A 22,738-nucleotide genomic window follows, 5' to 3' on the forward strand; every position below is an offset into this window, starting at 1 on the left:
CATCATGCATATCCATCACTTTTGTTTGTTAACCTATCTAGAATGAGAGAAATTAGAAGGAGAGCCATGGTGAGCATCTGGCTTGTGCTAGAGTAGCCGAGGCATCTTCAAAAGGACTGTATTTTAAAGAGTTCATAGCAACAAAGATGAACTAGAATGGACCCTTTAAAATATAATTCAATCATTAAGTGACTAATTTAACAAAACATGTGGAGCCTGTTTATGCCCTTAAGAAGCACTGATTTTATTATTCCAAGCTTTACACATAGTTCTGAGCCATGAGGATTCAATATATCAGACCAACAATTCAACAACTGGAAGTTGGCACATGCAAATTTTTACCAGCTGGATTTTTTCCAGTACATTTAGGTTTAGGTCCATGAGTTGCTCTTCATCTCTCAAGTGACAGTGCTCACTGAAGTCACTAAGAACAGACAACACATACCATGCAGGACCTCACTACTGCTCAGTAACTCACCAGCCCATTGATACTGTTTGTATACATAACAATGCTGTTTGAATGTCTGCATAAGCCATTTATTCAATAGGATCAGTTAATTAAGAGGGTGAAAATCACTTTATATTGTAAAGGACCATCTTACAGATGAGTTAAGCCCCAATTAAACAAACGCCCACACAGTTCAACTGCCCACGTGGTCTTCCCAATAAACAGTCAAAGTCCACATTTTTAAATTGGACTAAATAACTGCATAGGAAACAGAAACATGCATGGGGAAACTTTGACATAGAACAGTCTTACTCCTTCAGCCCTCAGGGTTTCAGACCTGCCATTCTATTAGAGGGATGTCATGTTGCACATCTCTGCTCAGTCTACTTCTCTCTTCTTGGGGTCAGCCTTTGAGTAGGAACATGAGAGATCATGTCTTGTCACAAGAGCCACTTCTTGAGATTTTTCTATCTCCTCCTCCACAAAGATATCATGAAAGGTCCAAACAACCCTACCAGCAATTCACACGTCAAAACTCTTCTCATAATCTTTTGGAATAAATCTCCTGAGAGCATGATCCATGGATTATGTACACTGCTGTTCGTAGTGAACTATTATAAGCTGCTTATTTGAGATGACACAATTTTGTGTGTAGTTTTTTATGAATAACAGTTTTTCTTCTTTAGCTTACTGACTAGGGACCCACAAAAAATGGTATGGGGGATATAAGTTAACTCCAAGCCAAAATTTTGCAACATTTTCTGACTGATCAGACAAATGAAAATATTTAATTTGTGGTTGAAAAAAAGAACCCAGAACTAAATCATATGGCCAAGTTCTGCTCAACCCCAAATTCTTATTGAATCCAAACCTCTTTAAATAAAAATGCCTGATTGGATTAATCTTTAACACTAAGGAAATCATTGCTGCTCTTCTTACTCGGTGAAACAGCAATACTGTGTTACCATACTCTTGGAAGGCTCACCACCTGTGCAATTAATAGGAGGGGGTACAACACAGATGAGAACATCTGCTGTTTCTGAATTCTCTGAGTTGGTGAAAAAAAAACTGGAGCTGCTAATATTTAAAATTATAAATACTATAAATATGAACATACTTTATCTACTTTTAAGGCAAGTAATGTCAAATTGCAGTTTTAAAATTCTACATTCTCCAAATACAACATTTTATTAGTTACATCAATATTATTAGGCAAAGCCAGCTGCTTGCCACTGCCTGCTGATCAGACTGATAAGGAATGCCACTGCATCTGTTTTTGACAATAAATTAGAATCTAAAATAAAAAGAAATCTTGCAGAATGGGGTTGGCAAGTGTTCATAAATGGTCACTTGGACAAAAGCGTACAGAAATCAGTTTCCATATGCCCATAAGGAGTGGATGAAATTACTTATATTGTAAGGAAAAGCACCCCCAGGGCAAGGACTAGTGTGCAAATACGCTGATGAACAGAACCAGAGCTAAGCGAAAGGATAGAGATGCCAAGTATGCCTGAACGAGGTAGGCTGCTGCTACTTAGGGCATATAAGGAATATACAGGAGCAGCTGTCAGCTGTAGGGAACCTAAAGAAAGGAGGGATGCCTGCAAGGTAGGAGTAGAGCGTGTGAGTGTGTGTGTGTGAGTGAGTGTGAATGTGACTGACTGTGTGTGTGAATGAGAGAGCAAGAGCACTGCAGGTGCTTAAGTGCTGTGGCTCTTCTGGGGATGCTACTGGGTGGTGGAAACATTTGGCTGTTAATCCTAAAATAAAACTTCTCTTATTCATTGGAGTGGGGGAAATATGACATGATTTTTAATGTAACATTTTTATTTTAACAACGCCTGAAGGCAGAACTTGAGCCTGACTACATAGAGGCACTGAACAAAACACATAAAAAACAGCCCTTGCCTCAGGAAAAATAAAGCCTGTTAAAGCTTCCTGTTCTCCTTGGATAATATTCTGAGGAACAACAAATAGCAATGTGATCAAAATGTTGTTTATTTAAAAGTCTGTATGTCCTTTCTGAATCCAGCCAAACTTTTTACAAAATTCCAGTCCACCAAAATTATAACCCCTTTTTTCAAAGAATCCTCACAGAACCACAACCCTTTCAGCAAATACACAACTCATCCAAATACATGCAAACAGAGATGCGTACTGGAACAGAATAAATCCCTCAGCAAAGCTCCCTGTATTAATGCTGGGACAAGAACTTATTCAAATGCTAGGAGATTGTAACCCTACCTCTACCATTTTCTTAACTAAATTAGATATCAAAGTCTCTAGCTTCTTTCTAACAGTTATGTGGTAGCAATGAAAGGAAAATTCCAGCCCCTACTTAAGTCAAAATTCATCTTCAAAAGCCTGCTAAAATTAAGCTTTTGTTCCTTGGCTTCCTCTTTGGCTGCTCCTTATATTCAGCCCTGAAAGTTTCTAGAGCCCTGGTTGTCTTTCCTGGATTTAATCCAATCCTGATGGAGGCTGAGAGGAGCCTTTGTCCCCTTCCTCCCCTCCCTTCCTTTCTCAAGGGACTCTTCTAACCCAGACTCAAGCTAAAGTACACCAAATGCAAGCCATTGACAGAATTTCTTTTATACCTGATTATGAATTACCTACTCTGCGTAGTGCATCATGATGGGCACCTTGCAAATACGTTAAGCGACCAAAGCCAGAGAAACTCCCAGTCTAAAAATGTTAACTATATTTGTCTCAGCTGGATTAACTGTACAGAGGAGGATGTAGCTGTCTCTCTCTGGCATACCAGTTTGTTTTCTCTCTCCTCTGAGTGGTTAGGCATAAAGCTTCATCAATGGTCTATGTGACTATAAAATGCCGGATAGAAATAAGAACTGATGTGCAGGGTGTCCTTCATCTTGGTAGCAGGGCTGTATCAGCATGGTACATGTTCACCCTTGTCATCTTCTCACATCGTCACAAGACCAGCAGAAGTTTTTTACAAAGTATTTATATAAAATAAAGTTCCATGGATATCAGCAAAGAGAATGATATAATTGAGCTCCAGTTGTTATACACAGCAATGCAATTTAGAGTTTTGCACTGAAATAACTGAAAGATAAAAATCTTGCTGTAAAGTCAAGTGTTTGTTCCTGTTTATAGAATATTTTTTTTGCCTGGAGGTTTACCTTGAACAATAATTCTGCATTCAAGGTCTGATGTGACTGTACTACATGTAACCGCATTATCTTCCTAACAGAGAGAGTAGGAATGTAAATATAAAAGAACTATGGTTTTTTACTTAGAAACCATGCATTTTGTTGATTGTGTTTCTGAACTGCCTTGACGCTAACCCAGCTTGCTGTGAACTTTAGGCTAGAAATCCATCTGGGCAAAACCTTCTTGCTTCGTAGTGTGAGATCCAATTCCCAGAAACTCAGTTTCTCTGGTCAGTAGGCTGCTTTTGAAAGGGTGGTACCATGTCTTTCAAGGATAAGCATTTAGAAGTTTACTTATTTAGTCTATGGGAATAAGCACTGGAGAGAGCTTGTACTTCATGTTCTCCCTGGCAGGATCCTCCTTGATATTTGGTAAGCCAGACACACTTTTCTACCTACCTTGCTTACTTGAAGGCAATCCCTAATATCCTGCCTTTCTTAGGTGGATAGTGGATGAAAATATATTTGCTTATATTCTTGCTTGTGCACAGAAAAACCTCATGTGTCTCTACTGATTCATTTCTTGACTAGATCAATTTACATTGTATGTGCATTCTAAATTCTCTGGCTAGGACTTGGCACATGTGCCAGTGGCATGCGATGCCTGGCATCCGTATGACCAGCTTATGTGGTGTCACCCTGCTGTAAATGATGGAAATAATAGAAAGCATTTCTGAATTACATCCTTAGCCAATAGTAGAAAAGTTGCCTACTGTTTTCCATAAACTATAGCAACTGAAATTACTCCTCCTGTGAAGAAGTCATTTCATTCTTGATTTTTCTTACTTTTCCCCAGAATATTCCTATTAAATTCGCATAAGCATCCCTCTGTAACAGGTTGATTACAAGGGAAGAACTGCATTTTGTCCTGAGCTCATGTGCAAATATTTCCTCAGTTAACACATCTCTCCATTCCTAGTAGGATTAGATCATTGTAACTCTAATATTTCACAAGAATTTGCTGCTGGTTTGATAAATTGAAAAGATGGCATCTTCTCTACCACAAAGTTCTTTGCCCCACAAAAAAGCCATACTGTAATAAATAATAAATATACAGTACTGCTTCCTTAGACAGATTCCAAGAATTTTATATGCTGTAATTTAATCCTTAGAAAACCAGAGGATATTAAATGAACTAAACTGTCTTAGCCAGCAATCTCTGATTTGGGCTGCTCTTTGATGTTTATATCTGAAAGTCTTTGATGTCTTACAATTGTTTCAGAAATTAGAAAAAAATCTTGACTTTGTAAATCATTTTGTGATTACATAAACGACAATATGATGATGAATGGCACAGAGTTTACAAAAATGAATTGTTTCTCTGAATATTAAGTTAATCAAAAAGCCAAGATTGTCTAGTATGAGCTCCTAGTGCCTTAAAGATCCTTTGGCATTCCAGATGCACGATGAAACAAAAATAGTGTAGCCTTATTATGAGCACCTTTCCACATCTGCAATCGTGTTATACAATAAACTCTTGTTCTTTTGTAGCAAGATTGCACTGGTTCTTTTTTCTTTCTTTTTTATTATTAATTTGAAACATGTGGGGAGAGGGTAATCCAGTAAGCCATAGGCATTTCATATCAGAGCTTTCATGCAATCACATGTAACGTCAACCATCTGGGTGGAAGGAGAGATAGAACTTGGTTTATATCAATAGACTGTGAATGATAGCAAGGAGCAGAAACAGCAGAGTTCAAATGAAGATTATATATATATTCATGTCTATGAACATAATACTAGTAGTATTCATTTGAACATAGGCCGAGTGATGGAATAAACTGGTTTTGCTATTAAATAAAATAGCAAGCACTATACAATAAGAATGTTTGTTGTATTTACAACACTTTGAATGTATAGCATTGTTTGTAAGTGGATGCAAATGATATACATGAAACATAAAAAAGAACAAGTTGTATGCATATACATGTGCAAAAAGAGAGATTTCTATCAGCAACATATTTTTATGATTGGTAAACATATGCCATTTTGAAATTCCACAAAACTAGTGATTAGGTAGACAATTAAAAGATAATAATTTAGAAACCAGATGTCTGCTTTTATTTTGAGCAAAAATAAACCATTATCTCTAAAAACACATTCATTTATTGTTTATTTTCAAAGTGAACTTCAAAATTAAATTACAGTGTTTGGAAGGAAAAAAATTAAATAGACATCTGAAAGAAATAGAATTGATTTAAAATTTTACCTTTTTGATGTCAAAGGATATCTTAGAGGAAAGCCTTAGGGATATAAATTCTTCTCAGACTTACAGTAAAGGCATGCAATTTTTTAAGATGCATAATCCTGTATCAAAGTTTTGTGAAAACCTGATAAAAACTCAAGAGTTCATACATCTAAAAGATTAAAACCAACAACCAATGCAAACACTTAAAATTATTTACAGTCCTGTGAAATCCAAACTGCATGCATGTGGAGTACTCTTATGTTGTAAAAACTGCAGCTCAGTCTGGAATTCTGTACAATAGAAGCAGAGAGGAAAATATACGACACGCAATATCTTTGCCTGTAGAGTACAAATTAGTGAGTTTCCACTCCATGTTTAGGTAACATATCATCTAATCATTAAGACAATTCTATGCTGATGTTTTCTTTTAATGTAGCATTCCAGGTGTTTGCTGCCTGTTCTCTACAAGTGACTGAATAGGAAAAAATTCCAAGGTGAGAATCTGAACACTGAAATTATGTTCTGGTTGGCTAAATAGTTTTGTAAATAAGCCATTAAAGGAGGTACTATCTTCCAAGTTAGTTTTTTAGATAGTTAATAGTATGGCTGATTGATTACTTTTCGGTTTTTTGGTTGGTTGCTTGTGAGTATTGAGCATTCTAATCATCCCCTACCTTTTACTTTATTCTAAAGAAGAACTGAAGCCACAAGCCAGCGTATCACTTAAACACTTGGTAACTTCAAAGTTCTCATCGCACTTGAAGTGAATGACACTACTTTTGTATGGATATCTATGAACACGAATAAGTGTTTTGCCTTTTTGGGACCTAATCATTGGCTAAAAAGCTCAGACCTATTGTATCAAAATATTCTGCTGTATTTCATGTATATTTTCTCACATGCCATGACTGCAAATACAGTCGAGAGCTTTTATTGGCCATCTATCCCAAATAAATTCACTGTGGAAAACTGAGGACAAGGGGACATGCCATCCCCTCCTGTTGGGAGGAAGTATGCTCTTTCGAAGGAAAAAAGATGTCGGGCTTCAGAACTCTGGATTCCAAGAATTGCAGGAACATAGAAATGCTGTTTGTAGGGGACCTTTGGAGGTGTCTCCCACACAAAGTTTACTTTTGCTAGCACCAGGTCAGATCAGACATATCTTAGTACTGTCTTGTCTAGAAAACTTTCAAGGATGAAGATTTCCCATGCTCTCTGGGCAACCTGTTCCAGCATTGTACTACCTGTCTGCCACAATTAAGATGTTTTTTCTCATCTGTGCACCTCCCCTTCTAGTAGTTGCAAGTTGCTGGGTTGCTAAGAGATCATTCTTTAGCCTCCTCTTTGTCAGACTAAACAAGTCCAGCTCTTTCAACCTCTCTTCATGATCATCTTCAAAGTGCATCACTGCAATCTCTTATTTCTCAATATCCCTCAGATACTAGGGGGCTCCAAATTAGAGTTTGTTTTCCTTATACAGCTTCATCAGTGCCAAGCAGAGGACAAGAATAACTTCATTTGGTCTGCTCCCATGCTCCCCCTAACACAGTCCAATACATTATTTATCTTATTTGCATTTTGCGCTACTGGTTTATATTCTACCTGTAGTCAATCACACCCTTGTCCTTTTCAGGGGACTCTACTTATTTCCCAGGCTGCACTGATACATGATGTTGTTCTGACACACACTCAGGTTCCTCATGAGGTTTATGTCAGTCCAGTGCTCAAGAACTCTCTGAATTAAAGTTTTCCCATTCTTCATGTCAATCATTCCTCTTAATTAGTATTATCCGCAGCTTTGCCTGAACACGTATTCTGTGTCACAATCTAAGTTGTTGCTCGAAACATTGAACAACGTGAGTCCCAGAACGAAATCATAAGGTACTTTGCTCATTACCAGCCGGAACACAAATCACTGATTTTACCACCCTTTTACGGTTTTGGTAAAGCCGATTTTCAATGCATCTGAGAAACTATTATTCCAGTCCATATTTCCTCAGCTTCCACAGGGAATCTTTTTGGGCACAGTGCCAAAAGTCATCCTGAAGACCAGGTATCCATTGCTTTCCTCCTGCCTACTTGTCATGCCATCTCATCATAGCAGGCAATCAAACTGGTCAAGTATGATTTGTCATTGAGAAGTCTGTGCTGGTTATTCCTGATTGCTTTCATGTGTTTGGAGATGGATTCCAAGGGGATATGCTTTATGATCTTTATAGGGATTAATATGGCCTATAATTCCCCAAGTCATCCTATGATTTTTCCTAAAGATGGGCATAGTGTGAGCCTGTTTTGGTTGTAAGGGATCTTCCCTGATAACCACAGTTTTCTTCAGAGATAGCAACCTTGCAGTCACTGCAGCCAGCTCTTTCAGTGGCCTTGGGTGAATCCAACCCAGCTCCATCATTTTCAAACCTCTCTCAGTAATGCTTACCCTGTTTCTACTGCATTATTGGGTTTCCCTCTTTACCAAGTGGTCCACACAGAGGTGTGAGATCAGGTTTTGCCAGTGAAAACTGAGACAAAAAAGGTGAAGTCTACTTCAGCCTTTTCTGCATCATCAGTCACTGGGTTGTCTACCTCATCAAACTCACATTTTTCCTGAACTTTATTTTGCAGCTAAGATATCTGCAGAGTCTTCTCTCATCACCTTTTATGTCCCTGACTACTTTTAGCTCTGACTAGATATTGGTCTTCAAATTCTCGTCCCTAAATACCAAAGAAAAATACTATAATTGTGCTTTTTCAGCTGTTTTCTTTCTATTTCTTGCAAGTCCCCTTTGTGTTTTAATTCATCAGGAAGGTTCCTGTTTAGCCAAAAGGACAGCTAGTGAGAGGTCTTAGACTGGTCAAGTGGATGCATAAGGCTACACTGGTGCTTGATGTTCCAATCATCACTTTCTGGCTTGTGAAGCTGAAATGAGGAAGCATTTCCATAGGCTGATGAGCAAAAAAGGTTCCTGCTGCTTTATGGTGCTTTTCTGTAAGCAGTCTGCTTAAGAAACATGAAAAGTAAAATGGGAAACATGAAAAGCAATGGCAGATAAAATCTGAAATGTCCACGTTCTGGAAGGGACTAGCTAGACCTTCTCGTCTTCTTTTCTGAGTCAGTGTTAGAGAAATTTTCTCTAGTGGGAAAAAAGAATGTTTATTTTAAAGTTTTTTATTCTTGCCCTCTTAAGTTACTTTATTTTTCCTAGATTTTGCTGTCAAGCTTAAGATTGGCCATATAGCAATAAGTTTGATCAACTGAAAACATAGCACTTGTAGTTTTAGCTGCAGAATGGTATCGCAAGTTTTTCCTTCATTTTCATCCCTCTGAACAGAACCATTTTGTAAAAGGCCTAATACCCATAAAATACATCCAGTGGGAAAATTTCCTGAATCCATTGTCACTGCAAAGATCATTGGGTTAAACATGTCTCCTAGTAACTTTATGCAACCACCTAGATCTGCAGTTGTGTTTATCCAGTGTTTAATTCTAGTTTAATTATTGATAAGATAATGTTTTTTAATATTAAAAGGCTATTAACTAGAACTCCCTGTTCTCCCAACTTCTTTAAAACATCCTTGTTGTTGGTCTTTGAATAATAAATCAAATAATATCAATACTTTCAGAAATACACAAAGCAATTAAACCAGAAGTGTTTTAAAATATTCTAAAGAAATTAACTCTAGTACTAAACAGTAAGTGAAAAAAAAATTACAAATGATGTGATTGCTTCAGAATGCATTAAGAAACTCCCTTTCAACACAGGCTTAGAGGAATGAGTCAAGAAATCCTGGAAAAAATCTCTCATAGCAATAAAGACTAAACCAAAACCACCATGGCTAATCTTTAACATCCTAGGACACTCCTTCTGAATGAATACTGTGTACTACTGTATATCAAGTTTTTAATTCACAGTGCTGATTTTCTACCTAAGCTAAGTAAAATGAGATTTATATGTGTCCTTTTTTCTTTCTGAAAAGTAGAAAAGAAAATAGATTTGCCCAATTATTCAATCTTTCTGGAGCTAAAGTTAAAAGGGATTGTTCCATTCCTAACTTATTTTCTCTGGATCTGGTCTCACAAATGAGATAATCCCAGAGAGGTTTAGCTTTGAAAGCAAAAGTGAGTGATTTGACTTTTTCCTGAGCTTGTGACCCAGGATTACCTAGCAATTAAAGAATTAATCTAGTAGGCCAGAGATAGTGGGTTTGTTCTTAGCTTTGCAACTAATGTATTTTGGTAATCCAATGCAAATAACCAAACCGATTGTCTTCAGTTTACCCCTTCACAAGGTGATATACTTTTACACATTTTGCAGGTGTATTATGTACATGCCTTTCGTGGTTTAACTCCAGCCAGCAACTAAGCACCACACAGCCACTCACTCACCTCCCTCACAGTGGGATGGGGAAGAGAAGCAGAAGAGTAAAAGTGAGAAAACTCATGGGCTGAGTTAAAGACAGTTTAATAAGTAAAGCAAAAGCCGTGCACACAAACAAAGCAAAACAAGGAATTCATTCACTACTTCCCATCAGCAGGCAGGTTTTCAGCCACCTCCAGGAAAGCAGGGCTCCATCACACATGACGGTTACTTGGGAAGACAAATGCCATCACTCTGAACATCCCCCTCTTCCTTCTTCTTCCCTCAGCTTTATATGCTGAGCATGATTTTAAATGCAAGGATGAAGTTGTCTGTGATTCACCATGTCTTTTGTGCAAATGAATTGGAACTGTTGTTCCTCACCACTAGCCTGGGGAAAATCCCTAAAGAGGGGTGAGACTGCATTATTCAGGAATTCTCTGAAATTGGACAAATCTGGAGCAAAGATGACCTGGAGGAGAGGACATGAAGAAACTGTGTTAAGTTCAGTGAGTTTACAGAATAGGTGGAGTATGAGTCCTCATTCCTCACTCTCTAGCCTTGAACTTCACTTGGGTGCATATTTTATTTACTATTTGCTTTTAAAATTTAGTGCCTATATCTGGTTTTATTTAGTATTGTGCCCTCAAACCACTGCATCAATGAATAAGACTACAATGGCTGCTATGGCTTTTAGGTTCAGCCTATGTTGTATTTTCCCTTCACTGGACAGAATTTGGAATTTGAAAAATTAAAATCCTTTTCAATCCCAAGAGCTCTGGCCTTCATCTGTGTGTGATAACTTTCCCAGAACTAGCTCTAGCTCCCTTCTAAATCTCCAGCCCTACTGGTGCATAGGAAAGGGTTCACCTTCCCTTCATGCCACCACCATCAAGGCAGCGTGTCCTCCTGCCCCTTCTCCATATTAGCATCTATGACACAATTACATGTGACTTACTTTGTCGGATGAACAACATGACCAGGTACATGAAAATTAGATATTTTCTTGAATTCTAAGGGGAATAAACAAATGGAGCTCAAATAATATTTAAAAGCCCATATGTAAATTCTCCAGTATGTAGTGAATCCTGTAATTGAAAAAGACAAGCTTACACAAGATTTTGAAATAGCCGAATGCTTGTCTTGCCCAAGTTTTTTCTATCAGAAAGATAGATTCTGTCATCTAAATTGGCAACAATCAACACCTTCCACCACCTTTGAAGCATTTTTTAAAGAAAATGCAGATTCAGGAGCATTCAAAACATTCAATCTCTTACTTACCAAAAATACGAAAAGGAAAAACAAGACATGACTATTTTGTATGGCACAAATGATTATAGATGCATTACACTGGCAATGTTTCTACTGGGAGTTTAGCATGAAAGGTATTATAAAAATTCTCAGGTTAGTCTCCTTTCCTGCATACAGACACATATGAATCAAGTAAATGGGTTTAAAAACATGTGATTTAAGAAAATGTGTTTACCTTCTAGCTGTTGAGCCTATAAAAAGGATCTATATAACTAACACCAGTTTAAGTAACTTTGATGTTGATGTTAACATGATTATTACTAATAACATCATGAATTGTTAAAATCAGTTACGCTGACATTAATGATATCTTTTTATTCTGTAATCCAGTCAAAATGATCGTGTGTAGAGCAAAGCTACTGGGAAATGCATTGTTTTCCTCATTCTTCAAAATTCTGAAAATTAAATGTTTTTGAGAGGAGTGTACTTTTAGATACTTTATTGAAGACCTGCCCTGCTAGAGCAGACTACAAATTACAAGACTCTAAAAATTCTAGATTGCTTATACATTTGGATTAAAGTAGCCACAATCATTAAGGATTCTACCCATGCTCGAGCTCAGTGCCAGGCGAAGTTCGTGCAGCTCTGAGCTGTTGTGCCAGAGCAAAGCCTGGGGATGGATAGCACTAACTGCAAAGGAAAATGGTTAAAGAGGCAGAGAGACAGAAAATAATCAAACCGTGAGAAGTGGGATTTTGGGGTAGAGACAGCTCAACCGAAGAGGCTGAATAGAAGACTGAAGCCCAAGGAGGTAAGACTAAACCGTGTTCCACATGGAAACTGAGCTAACAAGCTGAAGAAGTGGTGACTGGAGCAAGGACAGTTTAAGGGAGAAGACGTGGGACATAACAGTGAATCATAACACAGAAAGAGACAGGACACTGATAAGGGCAGACCAGAGAGGATAAAACAGGTTGGACCTAATTTGTCAGAAATGAGAAGTGCCAGTACGTCACATTCCCTTTGTAGACAGGAACAAATCGTCCTCTTCTCAGTACACTTTTGCTGCCAGCAAATATCTGTGAAATCTTCTGGCAAAGTATGCCATCTTCCCTCAGGTCCTGATGGCAGAGTGGGGGATAACATCTGGCTTTATAGGTTTAAAGGCAGCAAGTAGTATGATGGATCTAAAGATTTCAGCCCTGCCACAAACACATGTGAGGATAACGGGATGGAACATAGGATGGAAGCTTTCATTTTGCAGTTTACTTTAAAAAAAATCTAGAAAATAACAGTAAAACTGGCATGTATTTTAAAAATTACATTTGCAGAATCAAACCCTTTAGGTTAGTAAGCAACCAAAGCTGTCTCCATGTTGCTAATAAAAAACATGTTCCATTTATGTGTTAATAAACCACTTCGTTAACCTATATTACTTTTAATTCATATTAAAATTGTATATCATCTATAGAAGGGCCTAGTAGCTTAATGGGGTCTTCTTAAGGTAAAAAGGCTGTATAACACAAGCGCTCCCTAAAATTAAATTCTAGGTAACTCAAATTGGAACCCTCAATTCCAATCTGCCATTTTGTTCTATTTGCCATAATTGTTCTATATTTATTTGCCATATTGTTCTATTTCTGCTTCCCTTCTGCAAACAGAACCATATCTATCAAGCACATTGATATGGCAGCTGATACAGCATGAGAAATGTTTTTTAAAAGCTCGTATGAAATTATTAATCCTATCTTTAAATCATGGCTTATATAGCACAGGGAAAAAAATGAAGGTGAAACAAGAAGGAAAGAAAACACTATTTGTTATATTAGCAATTTCTAATGTGTTGAATCAGAATTAAATTGAAATTCAGTGGGAAAGATCCTATGTGATACTGTAGTTGGTGACTATTGTCATAAATATGCACAAAGCTGAAAGCTGTTAAGAGGATATTCAGCACTAGCAAGGAAAGAAATTCCATATCCTTAGGAGAATAACAATGCCAGAAGCTAGCGAGCCAGTGGATGGCTGAGAAGCTTGGCAAAGGAGACCCATTCTTTAGAGAAGAGTTTCAGTGTAGGCCTCCTTGCTGGTGTAGGAGATGCACCTGTGAACTACGAAAAATCATCTGGTACTTCCAGATTCTATAAAATGAAGCAGGTAATATCCAGATTCTAAAAAATGAAAACAAAACAAGAGGTAGAAGATCCTGCCTGGCATGTCTACTGTCAGTATCAGAAGATCCAAATTTGAGTAGGTCAAAAGACAAAAGGGCTCATTTGACCCAAGTTGATCCCACCAAATAAAAAATGGAGGCTACAAAGAGGATTCTGGTAATGAATCTTGGTCCACCATCATACATGCATTTATTCTGTTGATATATAAGCAAAATCTTTAAGTAACTATAGCTTTCAGCCTGACTTTTCCCTGCATTTTACAAATTGTGAGAAGTGGAAGAGAAAAAAGCATTAATTAATGGTTCTCATACTTAATTACAAACTAATAAAATTAATTAATTATAATAAAGATTTAGGAAAAAAATCTAGATTCCTAGGTAAACAATACATGCTTTCATTGCATTCCATTTTCCACAAACAATATTTATATAACAAAATCAAGGTGAAAGAAGCTATGTTTAAATAACATTACATTTTTTCGTGCAGGCTGATAAAAAGCCAGGAAATTCAGTTAAGGTTGACATTCCAACCTTAATACATGTCCTGTTCTCAATTCCTCCCACCCCTAAGGTTGTGATTAAGGAAAAAAGTATCACTCATAAAACTTTGCAAGCATGATGAATCACATCACACCCTAACCACAACTATTCATTTCATTTGTCTATGATTTACCCAAAATTGCACTTTCAAACTTTTCCTTCGTCATTTGGTCCCGTAAGGGGAAATATCAACAGTTACTTCTTTAAACTTTTCAAATGGTGTGTAATACAGCTGTAAATAGAAATGAATTGCACTTTACTGGCAGAATGTACCTAGTTTTATTAGGTTTTGCCCAAAATATTGAGTTTTGCTAATGATTTCCTGTGTCAGGGAACAATGATGTTACTGAATGTCACATTTTTGTCAGGGAGAGCCAAGTTGTGAAACCTGATCTTTGTAAGTAGGTGCTTGTATTCAAATTGGACTCCTATTAAAGACAGGCTGTGACACAGGAATGCATTCATACAGTCAGATACACATAGGATCAGTGCCTGACATTACTTCTGGGACCAGACCATGATGCTCTGGCTTCACTGGATATATTCTGGTTTTAAGAACAGAACTGATCCTTATGCTGGACTTCACCTGCTTTGTAAGTAGAGGTTACTCACATATACCATCAACATAAGGAATAAAGTTAATCCTTATATTGCCTATACACATGAAGTACTTGTGAAAAAAAAGGTTGCAGAGAATACTTTCAGACTGAAATTCTAGTCACTGCACCCGAATATATCCAGTTGTGTTTGCCCACATACTTGGGATGTATACCTTACTGGATTTATTTTATTTTATTTTTTAACATTTATTCATAAACTGGTAATTCTAGAGCCAAGGTTCATCCCATAGGACTGAAGTTAATCTGAGTTAGAAGCCAGTATCCCCAAGCTCCTTAGACAGTCTGTCAGGGCACTTAGACTTCAGGTGGACTGAAGAGTCCACTACAGGTGCTCAGATCTCTGCAGGACTCAGAGTGTCTCCATGATAACTCGATACTTGGATAAGAGCCAGCAGTTAGATAATATGAGCCCATTTCTAGTATCCATTTTATTTTTCTTAACTGATGGAGTCAATCAATTCTTTATGCACATGAGACCTGAAGAAGTCAAAGTGAGGTTACCTTGTCCTCATGTCCATACACTTATCTATCTGCAGCGTACCAAAGTCTTTCCCAGCTGCTTCAACCAGCAAGGCACTGCTTGCTCTGGTTTACATTAGCTTTGACTTTGTCTTCAGAACTCTCCTCCTTTCTGGTTTCATTGCAAGCCACTCGAAACAGTACTGACCAATTCATCTGAAACTTTTTATTTGGTCTCCTTCAGCTTCACACCTGACTCAGACATAAACTCTTTGAACATAAACTCTATCACAGTCCAATGTTCCCTGCCTATATAATCTCATAATGCATTGAGACATTAAATCTATAACATCTCAATCAGTAATGCTAAGTCATCAGAATGGCTGCCTTTGCCTGTGTGATAATATGGAAAATTATCAGCACAGGGACTCAGTGCACAAGGTTAAAAGAGGAGTAAAACTTTTTCCATAGAAGTACGCTGAATTAAAATGCACATTGTCCTTGTTCCTGTTAGTACAAAGGATATTGGATTTGTTATATAGGGAGGCTTGTTAAGAGACATTGATTTTCAAAATTGTTAACAACCATGGCATAATCAGAGTATGGGCAGAAGAGGTTATATATGCTTTTCTGTTAGGGCTAATAGATCAGAAAAGCTGTTGTGGTTTGGGTTTTAAAGCCAAACCCTACATGAACATCAAGAATCATATGATAGATATTTCGGGAAAAAAAAAAAAAAAGGAAATAGCTCCAGAGTGGCTCGAAGGTGTAGCCATCAGTGCTCAGTATCTGTAAGCATCTTGTGAGCAAATTTTTTTATGGTAAACAAGTGAAATGAAAAGGTAGGATAAGAGGTGGGTAAAGGAAGGTAAACAATCATAGAACAAACTGTATTCTTAGTTAAAACAAATCTAGAACATCCGTTTGAGCACCTAATCTGGTCTGAGAAGATTTCAGAGCATAAAGCAGCCTCTCATGAGAGTTCGTCCCACTTCCCCTATATTGTCGCATTGTCTATGCACTGAAAACCTGTCCCCTGCAGCACTGGATATTCATTATGCACTTCCTCAGCTCCACACTTTCCCCGATGTGATAAAAATCACCAAATATGAAAAAATATTCAAAAACATACCTCAAATCACAGTTCATTGAGCTCATTATGCATGATTTAAAACAGTTAATATAAGAGAAAAGACAATATTTTAACAGAAATAAGGGAGGAGGGGACCCAAAAACAAACCAAAAAAAAAAAAAAAAGGAAACAAAGCAGCAATTAAATCAGTTTGACAGGAGGATTCATCTTGGCTACAAGTCTTCATTTGCTGCTAGGACCTCCCAGCCCTGGCTTAGTCCTGGCTTTAGTGCTTCCTTTAAGGATTCAGTGACAGGCACACCCTGCATTAATCTCTTATGTTTCATGGTATATCGCTTTGTGGTGCAATACTGCCTCAACAACCTTCTCCCTTTACTTTCTGGCAATATAAAACGCTTCTGGTTCCGGTTGTCTTTGTAGTTTGTGTCCTGCAAAAAATCTGAAACTAGAGATGTGAAGAGACCGTGATGAAGGGCTGCTTTATCCTCTTCTAAACGCCGGTTTCCCACACGACGGTAAATTCGGGTGAAGATTGGCACAGAGTTGACGAATTCACATTCCTCCATTCATTTCTTTATCTGAAGTATTTGTATTTCCCCGATAATTTTGCACCCTGTCGTGACACATCTTTGCTGGCATTTGTCCTTAATTTATACCTCCACGTCTTTAAACGAAATACTTGCCACCTCACCTAGAAAGAGCTCAAATAAGTTACATTCCTTTGCCGATCGATCATAAATATTTACCTGATCTTTCGCCGCCGAGCGTTTTTATATAACACTTAACACTTAGAGCTCTTCGACTTGCTGTTACTTTTGGATGCTCTCTAGTCAACGCTTCTCCCGACAGATGTTTCACAGCTCCTCTTTGCCTCCTGAGTTCGTTCACCGGGTGTTTTAATGAACGACATTTGTCATAAGTAAGCCCGTCTCTGAGCCGCCTTCTCCCTGTTCGCTGGGAAACCTCTTAGCGCTAGTACGAACAGGAGCATCCTCCGGCTATTTGCTCTTTATTTAGCTTTAGGCGTGCCATGGAATCCTTAAGGCCGACACCACCAGCACCTGCCGCAGCAGCCGCCGTGGTGGTGGTGGTGGTGCGAGGGGCCGGGGAGAGGTCGGCTCTGGGCCCGGAGGAAGGCTGGGGGGGAAGGGCCCCCCTCCTGCAGGGCCGCCGGGTACCTGCAGCGCCGCCGCCGCCGCCGGGACCGGCCGCGCCCCGCTCCGGAGCTGTCCAACGTAGCTCCGCTCCCGCTCACCTTCCGCACCCCCTCCGCGCCTCTCCGCGCCCTGCCCGCCCCTAGCAGCCCTCGGAGCCCCCCCCGCCCCCCGCCCCGGGCCGGGGGAGCTGGGAGGGGACGTGTCCTTCCCGCGGCGTCTTTCCCAGGAAAAGGGGACGCGTGGTTCGCTCACTGTTTACTGTTGTAAACGACGGCAGATCCCGGTCCGCGGTGGGAAAGGTTTGCGGTCCCCTAGGCAAACAGGAAGGATTTTCGCGGAGCGGGACACCCGCCTCCTTTGATCTGATGGGCTTTCAAATCGCCTTAGAAATTAGAGACTAATTAGCCCCAAAGGGAGAGTGGCGACGATGCATGACAAAGGCGCAGATTAGGCTTTAAGAAGGCAGCGCAGGAGCAACGGCCAGCCACTCCGAAGCGAGCTGCCTGCCCAAATCGTGCGCCAAAGAAAATCGAGCCGATTCGGCCCGGGTGCGCCTAACACTGCCCGGGACTGCCAGGGCCAGGCTGTTTATTTAGAGGTGATGGTCTGTGGGGTGGGAGGGTGAAGACACAACCCCTAACCTCTTCCAGCCTCCCAAGACAAAAGCAATACAAGCCCCAACGCCCGTCCCCAAGGAAACCTCGATCAAAGAAAGGTATTCAGCGGTGTCGGGTGTACGGGTGTGTTTATATGCATTTCACGGTATTTTGCGCTACGTGTCCAGCGTCATCAGTGCGTGCAGTCAGGTCGGTTCCTCCGTGCAGCGCCGGTGACCGGGCCGGCTCTACCAAAGGTGTTAAGAGCAACCGCTGCCCTGACTGGGACCGGCTTATCCTCGTCTCATGGGCGGGAGGCAGGAGTTTCAAAGCGAGTGCTTTGAGATTGCCCGAACCGAAATGAGCTTTACGAAGCAGCCTTTTACTGGAAAGATGTCTGAACTCTAGTCGAAGGGGATTTAGGGGGAATGGAGAGACGATTCCAACAGTTACTACTGGGAATGCAATATCGGGTCCCCTGCGATGCTTACTTAGGCTAATGGAGGTCCTGTCATTCAGCTCCCATTGCGCTGGGATACAGGGTAAACATTCCCCGGTGACCCTCTGCGTGCAGGTCCCCTCTTCAGGACATCATTAAAAGCATACACGCACTTGCCTGACATCAATTGTCAGGCTGGCTCGCAGGGTTCAGAGATCCCGACAGAAAGCAGGAAAACAAGCCCAGCGGACACCCGGCTCTGCGGCCGCGGGCTTTAAAGAGGCTGAAAATCGTTTGGTTGCGGGCGTGTAAGAAGAGACAAAAGTGCTCAGCAGGTAAGAGCGGCGGGTTTTGCCAAGAAGGAACTGTCCTTGATCGCTGTGACAGGATTGACTCGCTGGGGACTCCTCTCTCGGGAGCATCCACGCGTCCCCGAGGGGGCTGCCTGTCTCCTCTCATCAGCATCACGGCGAGAAGTTTTCCAGCCGCTCTTTCTAGTCCTGCTAATCCTGTTATCCGGGGCGTTATAAATATTAACGCCGCTGGGGCTGGGGATGGGGGACCAGATTAAGCCCCCTCTGAAGTAAGATGTCAGCCAGCCTCTCCCCAGCCCGCCCGCGCCCGGGGCTGCTGGCTGAGCTGCGCGGCAGAGCCCCGCAAGCGCCCTGCCCGGAGCAGCTGCTGGGCGCCTCGGTGCTGGATTTCGTGGCCGACCTCTCCCTGGGCGCCCCCCAGGGCCCCCCCGGGGCCGGGCCGGGCCTGGGGCTCCGCGAGGTCACCTCCGGGCCTCCCTTCGGGGACAGAGCCCTGTCGCTGCGGGAGGGCATGGCCCGGGGGCTGCCCCTGGCTGCCTTCGGAGACGGAGGTCCCGAAGACGAGGAAGAGGAGGAGGAGGAAGAGGAGAGGATGCGCGGCGCCTCCCTCCTGGACAGGCCCAGGAGAAAGCGGGTTATCACCTACGCCCAGCGCCAGGCTGCCAACATACGGGAGAGGAAGAGGATGTTCAACCTCAACGAGGCGTTTGATCAGCTGAGGAAGAAGGTGCCCACCTTCGCCTACGAGAAGAGGCTCTCCCGGATAGAGACCTTGCGCCTGGCCATAGTGTACATCTCCTTCATGACCGAGCTCCTGGACGGCTGCGGCAGGCGGGAGGCGAGCTAGGGAGCGCCGGGGCCCGGCGGGAGGGGGCTGGGGGCCGGGCACCACCCACGGCCCCGGGCAGGTGGCCCGGGGCGCCTCCTGCCTCGGCCCCGGAGCCGTGGCTCCTGCCTCGGCTGCTCCCGCCGCGGCCGGGACCGCGTAGGCGTGGGATGCGAAACGAGGAGGGTTCGGGGAAGCGTGCGTGCCTTGCGGGCGGGGGGAGGCGTGGGCCGGAGGAGGGGTGGGGAGGCTCAGTCCGTCTAGATTTGCTAATATTTATAATTTTGGGAAGGGGAAGGGGGAAAGCTGAAGGGCCGAGGCCCGCTGGCTTGTGCCGCGCCGCCTGCTTGCTTCACAGTTGTTGCCAGTTGTCGCTTCCGAGGAGGCTCGGCCGGGGCAGCGGAGCCGCTCCACTCCGCGGACCGGGCTTCCAGCGGATTCAGTTGCCTGCCCAGCCGCCTGCCAGGCACTAGGAAAATCTCGGCGTGTGCGTTTTAACCCAGCGCTTTCCGCTTTCTTAAAAAATAAACAACAACCCCCTTTTCTTTGAAATCCAGCCTGCCAAGTCCATGCCGTGTGTCACAGGGCCAGTGAAGCGGAACATCTGGACACGACCGTTTGTTGTCACCATTCTCTTCCCGGGACCAGCTCTGTCCTGGCGTGTGGGCCGCCAGCGCCGTCGCTCGCACCGAGCAGGAGCTGGCGGAGGAGGGCCCGGCGCTCCCCGGCCCGGCCCTGGGTGGCGCGGCACGGCGGGGTCGAGCCGGCCCCCCCGGCACCGGCGAGGCAAGGCTGGGAAGCCCTCCTGAGAGAGAAAACTTGTGAGCCTGTGGGCTTTGATTTCGGGGAGGTCACGGAAAAAAGCCCTTCTCCCCCTCGCCGGAATTCGGGGTGGTTTTTTCCTCCCCTCCTATATGTTTCATTGCTGCCAGGAGAGAAAATAAATAAATAAATTCTGAAAAGCCCGAGCGGGAGGGAAGGGGGAAGCCCGGGCCGGCCGTAGCCTGGGGATTGGGACGGGGTCCACGGCAGGGATCGCTCTTTCAGCGTTACCTCCCAGCGCCTCGCAGCCCCTCGTTAACAGGGGCGAGAGCCGGGCAGAGCGGCAGCGGAGGGGGAGGCCGGGGCCGGGCTGGGAGTGGGGCAGGGGGGCCGGGGGTCTCCCTTAGAAGCTTCTTCGGCCCTCCCTGATGTGTCTTTGGGCTCCCGCTCCCCCCGCCTCTCCCTGCCGCTGGCACCTTCCCCCGCCGCCGCCCGGGAAAGACGTGGGCTTCTCCCGGTGTTTGCCGCAGCCGGGCAGCAGCCGGCCGGCCTGCTGGGGGCCCAGCCCGGGCTGCCTTCACCTCGGGGGCAAAGGTCCCGTCCAGGGCGGTGGTGCTGCGGGAGCTGGCAGGACAGCTTTCATCTCCGCTATATAAAATCGTCGTGATGCTAGTGAAATCAAGATTTACCCCGGATTCAGGCTAGTATGGCCGAGATCCAAATCCCACCCTGATACCTCTTTGATTTCTTCTCTCATGTTCTGTCAGCTCCTGTGGTGATTCTTCTTCTTTTTCTCATTCCATTCACTTTAATATTATCATGAGTGATCTAATAATATCCCGTATCAATACTCTAATACTCCTTCTCTTTTCACTTGTTTCCTTGGTTTCTTTTTCCACTTGTTTTTGTTGACCTCCCTGACTCCACACATTGCATCTGCTCTCCAGTTGTCAGAATGTTTTCTTTCCAAGAGGCAGTTGGACAGTTAATGCAGCTGGATCCTCTCTAGAAACTGGGGTGTTTCACCTCTTCAGATGGTTTGTGTTGATTTTTTTTTGCTAAAAATAAAATGAGAAAAGGAACTAAGAATGAACAATGTTCCAAAATCAACAACTGTTCACATGACCCAGATGCATTTTGTTGTTACCACTGTCTCAAGCAAAACGATGAAGACAAATTCTTTAAGGACAATGAAATATTCAATTCAATATTCACTTCTTAGCACTATTTCTTTATGATCTCTGTACAACTGTGCTTCCTAACGCATGCTTATGTATCTTTTCATATTTTTTCTTGCTCATGTCACTGGATAAAATTAGAACTCTATAGCACACAGAGTCTTAAGTTAAGAGATTCATAATGTAAACACGTCTGTAGCAGATAATTCAGAAATTATTGGGTTTCTCTTCTTGGTTTAATAACAAAACATTGGAATTTGCTCAAGATCCAAGGTTTTTCCATACTTGTGTTAAAGACTAGAGAAAAGCAGAAAGAAAATGTTACATTTTATTTTTAAATACAAATCAAAATCTGGATTTTGCATTATGGATCCTAATTTTTAACAGATCACTGGAAATTTTGCAGCAGCAACACAGAACAGTAGTAACATTCTTATATGAGCCACTGATTCTAAAAATAGCATTAGAAATTAAAAATGCAGTTACGGTCTAAGACAATGAACATCATATGCAAACAGCACAGATAAAGTATCCGGATGCATTTTGTGTTTCGTCAGACTTTGGAGGAGTGTCTCGGCCACGCATTGATTTATAGATGAGCCTGATGAAGAGGACTTTAATTTTTTATGTTTCATGCTTTTCCAATACTGGCAAAGATTTACCAGAACAGTAGTCTAGATGCAATTTTTTCTTAGACACCCGTGTTAAAACTGAAGCATGCCCTTATGCCCATGAGGAGCTCAGTGACACAGCAAGATACCATACCGACCCATCACTTGGCCCATGTGGATGTGTTGAAGTCCTGGAAGCTCAGTCTGCTAAGAATACAGACACATTAAGGAAACATCGCAGACAAGCTTCTTGCTGGCGTGCAATCCCATCCCCCTGAAATAACAAGGCTGTGGGGTCCCTTCTCCCCTCACCCTCGTCTCACTCCAAGATAGCTGCATCCTAGTCTGTGGAGTCACAGTGCAATAAAACAGCATGTCAGGCTTGGGAAGCCAGCGAAACCCTGGCCCTAATGAAGTGAGTGCAAAAATGCTCCTAACTTCAGGAAGGCTAGGATTTCACCCACTGTAGGGAAAGGCCTTCCCCCTGCTCAGAAACCCCGCTGCCACCAAGGCTGAGGCCAACTGCTGTCCTTGGTCTCCCCAAAGCACCATGCCATT

General features: G+C 42.2%; 1 protein-coding gene across 1 annotated transcript; it reads left to right on the forward strand.

Moving 5' to 3' along the window:
- The first annotated feature begins 19,077 nt into the window (after positions 1 to 19,077).
- FERD3L (Fer3-like bHLH transcription factor) lies at positions 19,078 to 19,650 on the forward strand. The gene has a single exon (XM_010577623.1). The coding sequence runs from the start codon at positions 19,078 to 19,080 to the stop codon at positions 19,648 to 19,650; it is 573 nt and encodes a 190-aa protein (XP_010575925.1).
- Positions 19,651 to 22,738: the final 3,088 nt, after the last annotated feature.

This window comes from Haliaeetus leucocephalus, unplaced genomic scaffold (genome assembly GCF_000737465.1).
Source record: "Haliaeetus leucocephalus isolate CR32 unplaced genomic scaffold, Haliaeetus_leucocephalus-4.0 Scaffold566, whole genome shotgun sequence".
Lineage (NCBI taxonomy): Eukaryota > Metazoa > Chordata > Aves > Accipitriformes > Accipitridae > Haliaeetus > Haliaeetus leucocephalus.

Bases quoted from the DNA above. Each gene is read 5' to 3' on its own strand.
- FERD3L (XM_010577623.1), top strand. From the start codon at position 19,078: ATGTCAGCCAGCCTCTCCCCAGCCCGCCCGCGCCCGGGGCTGCTGGCT.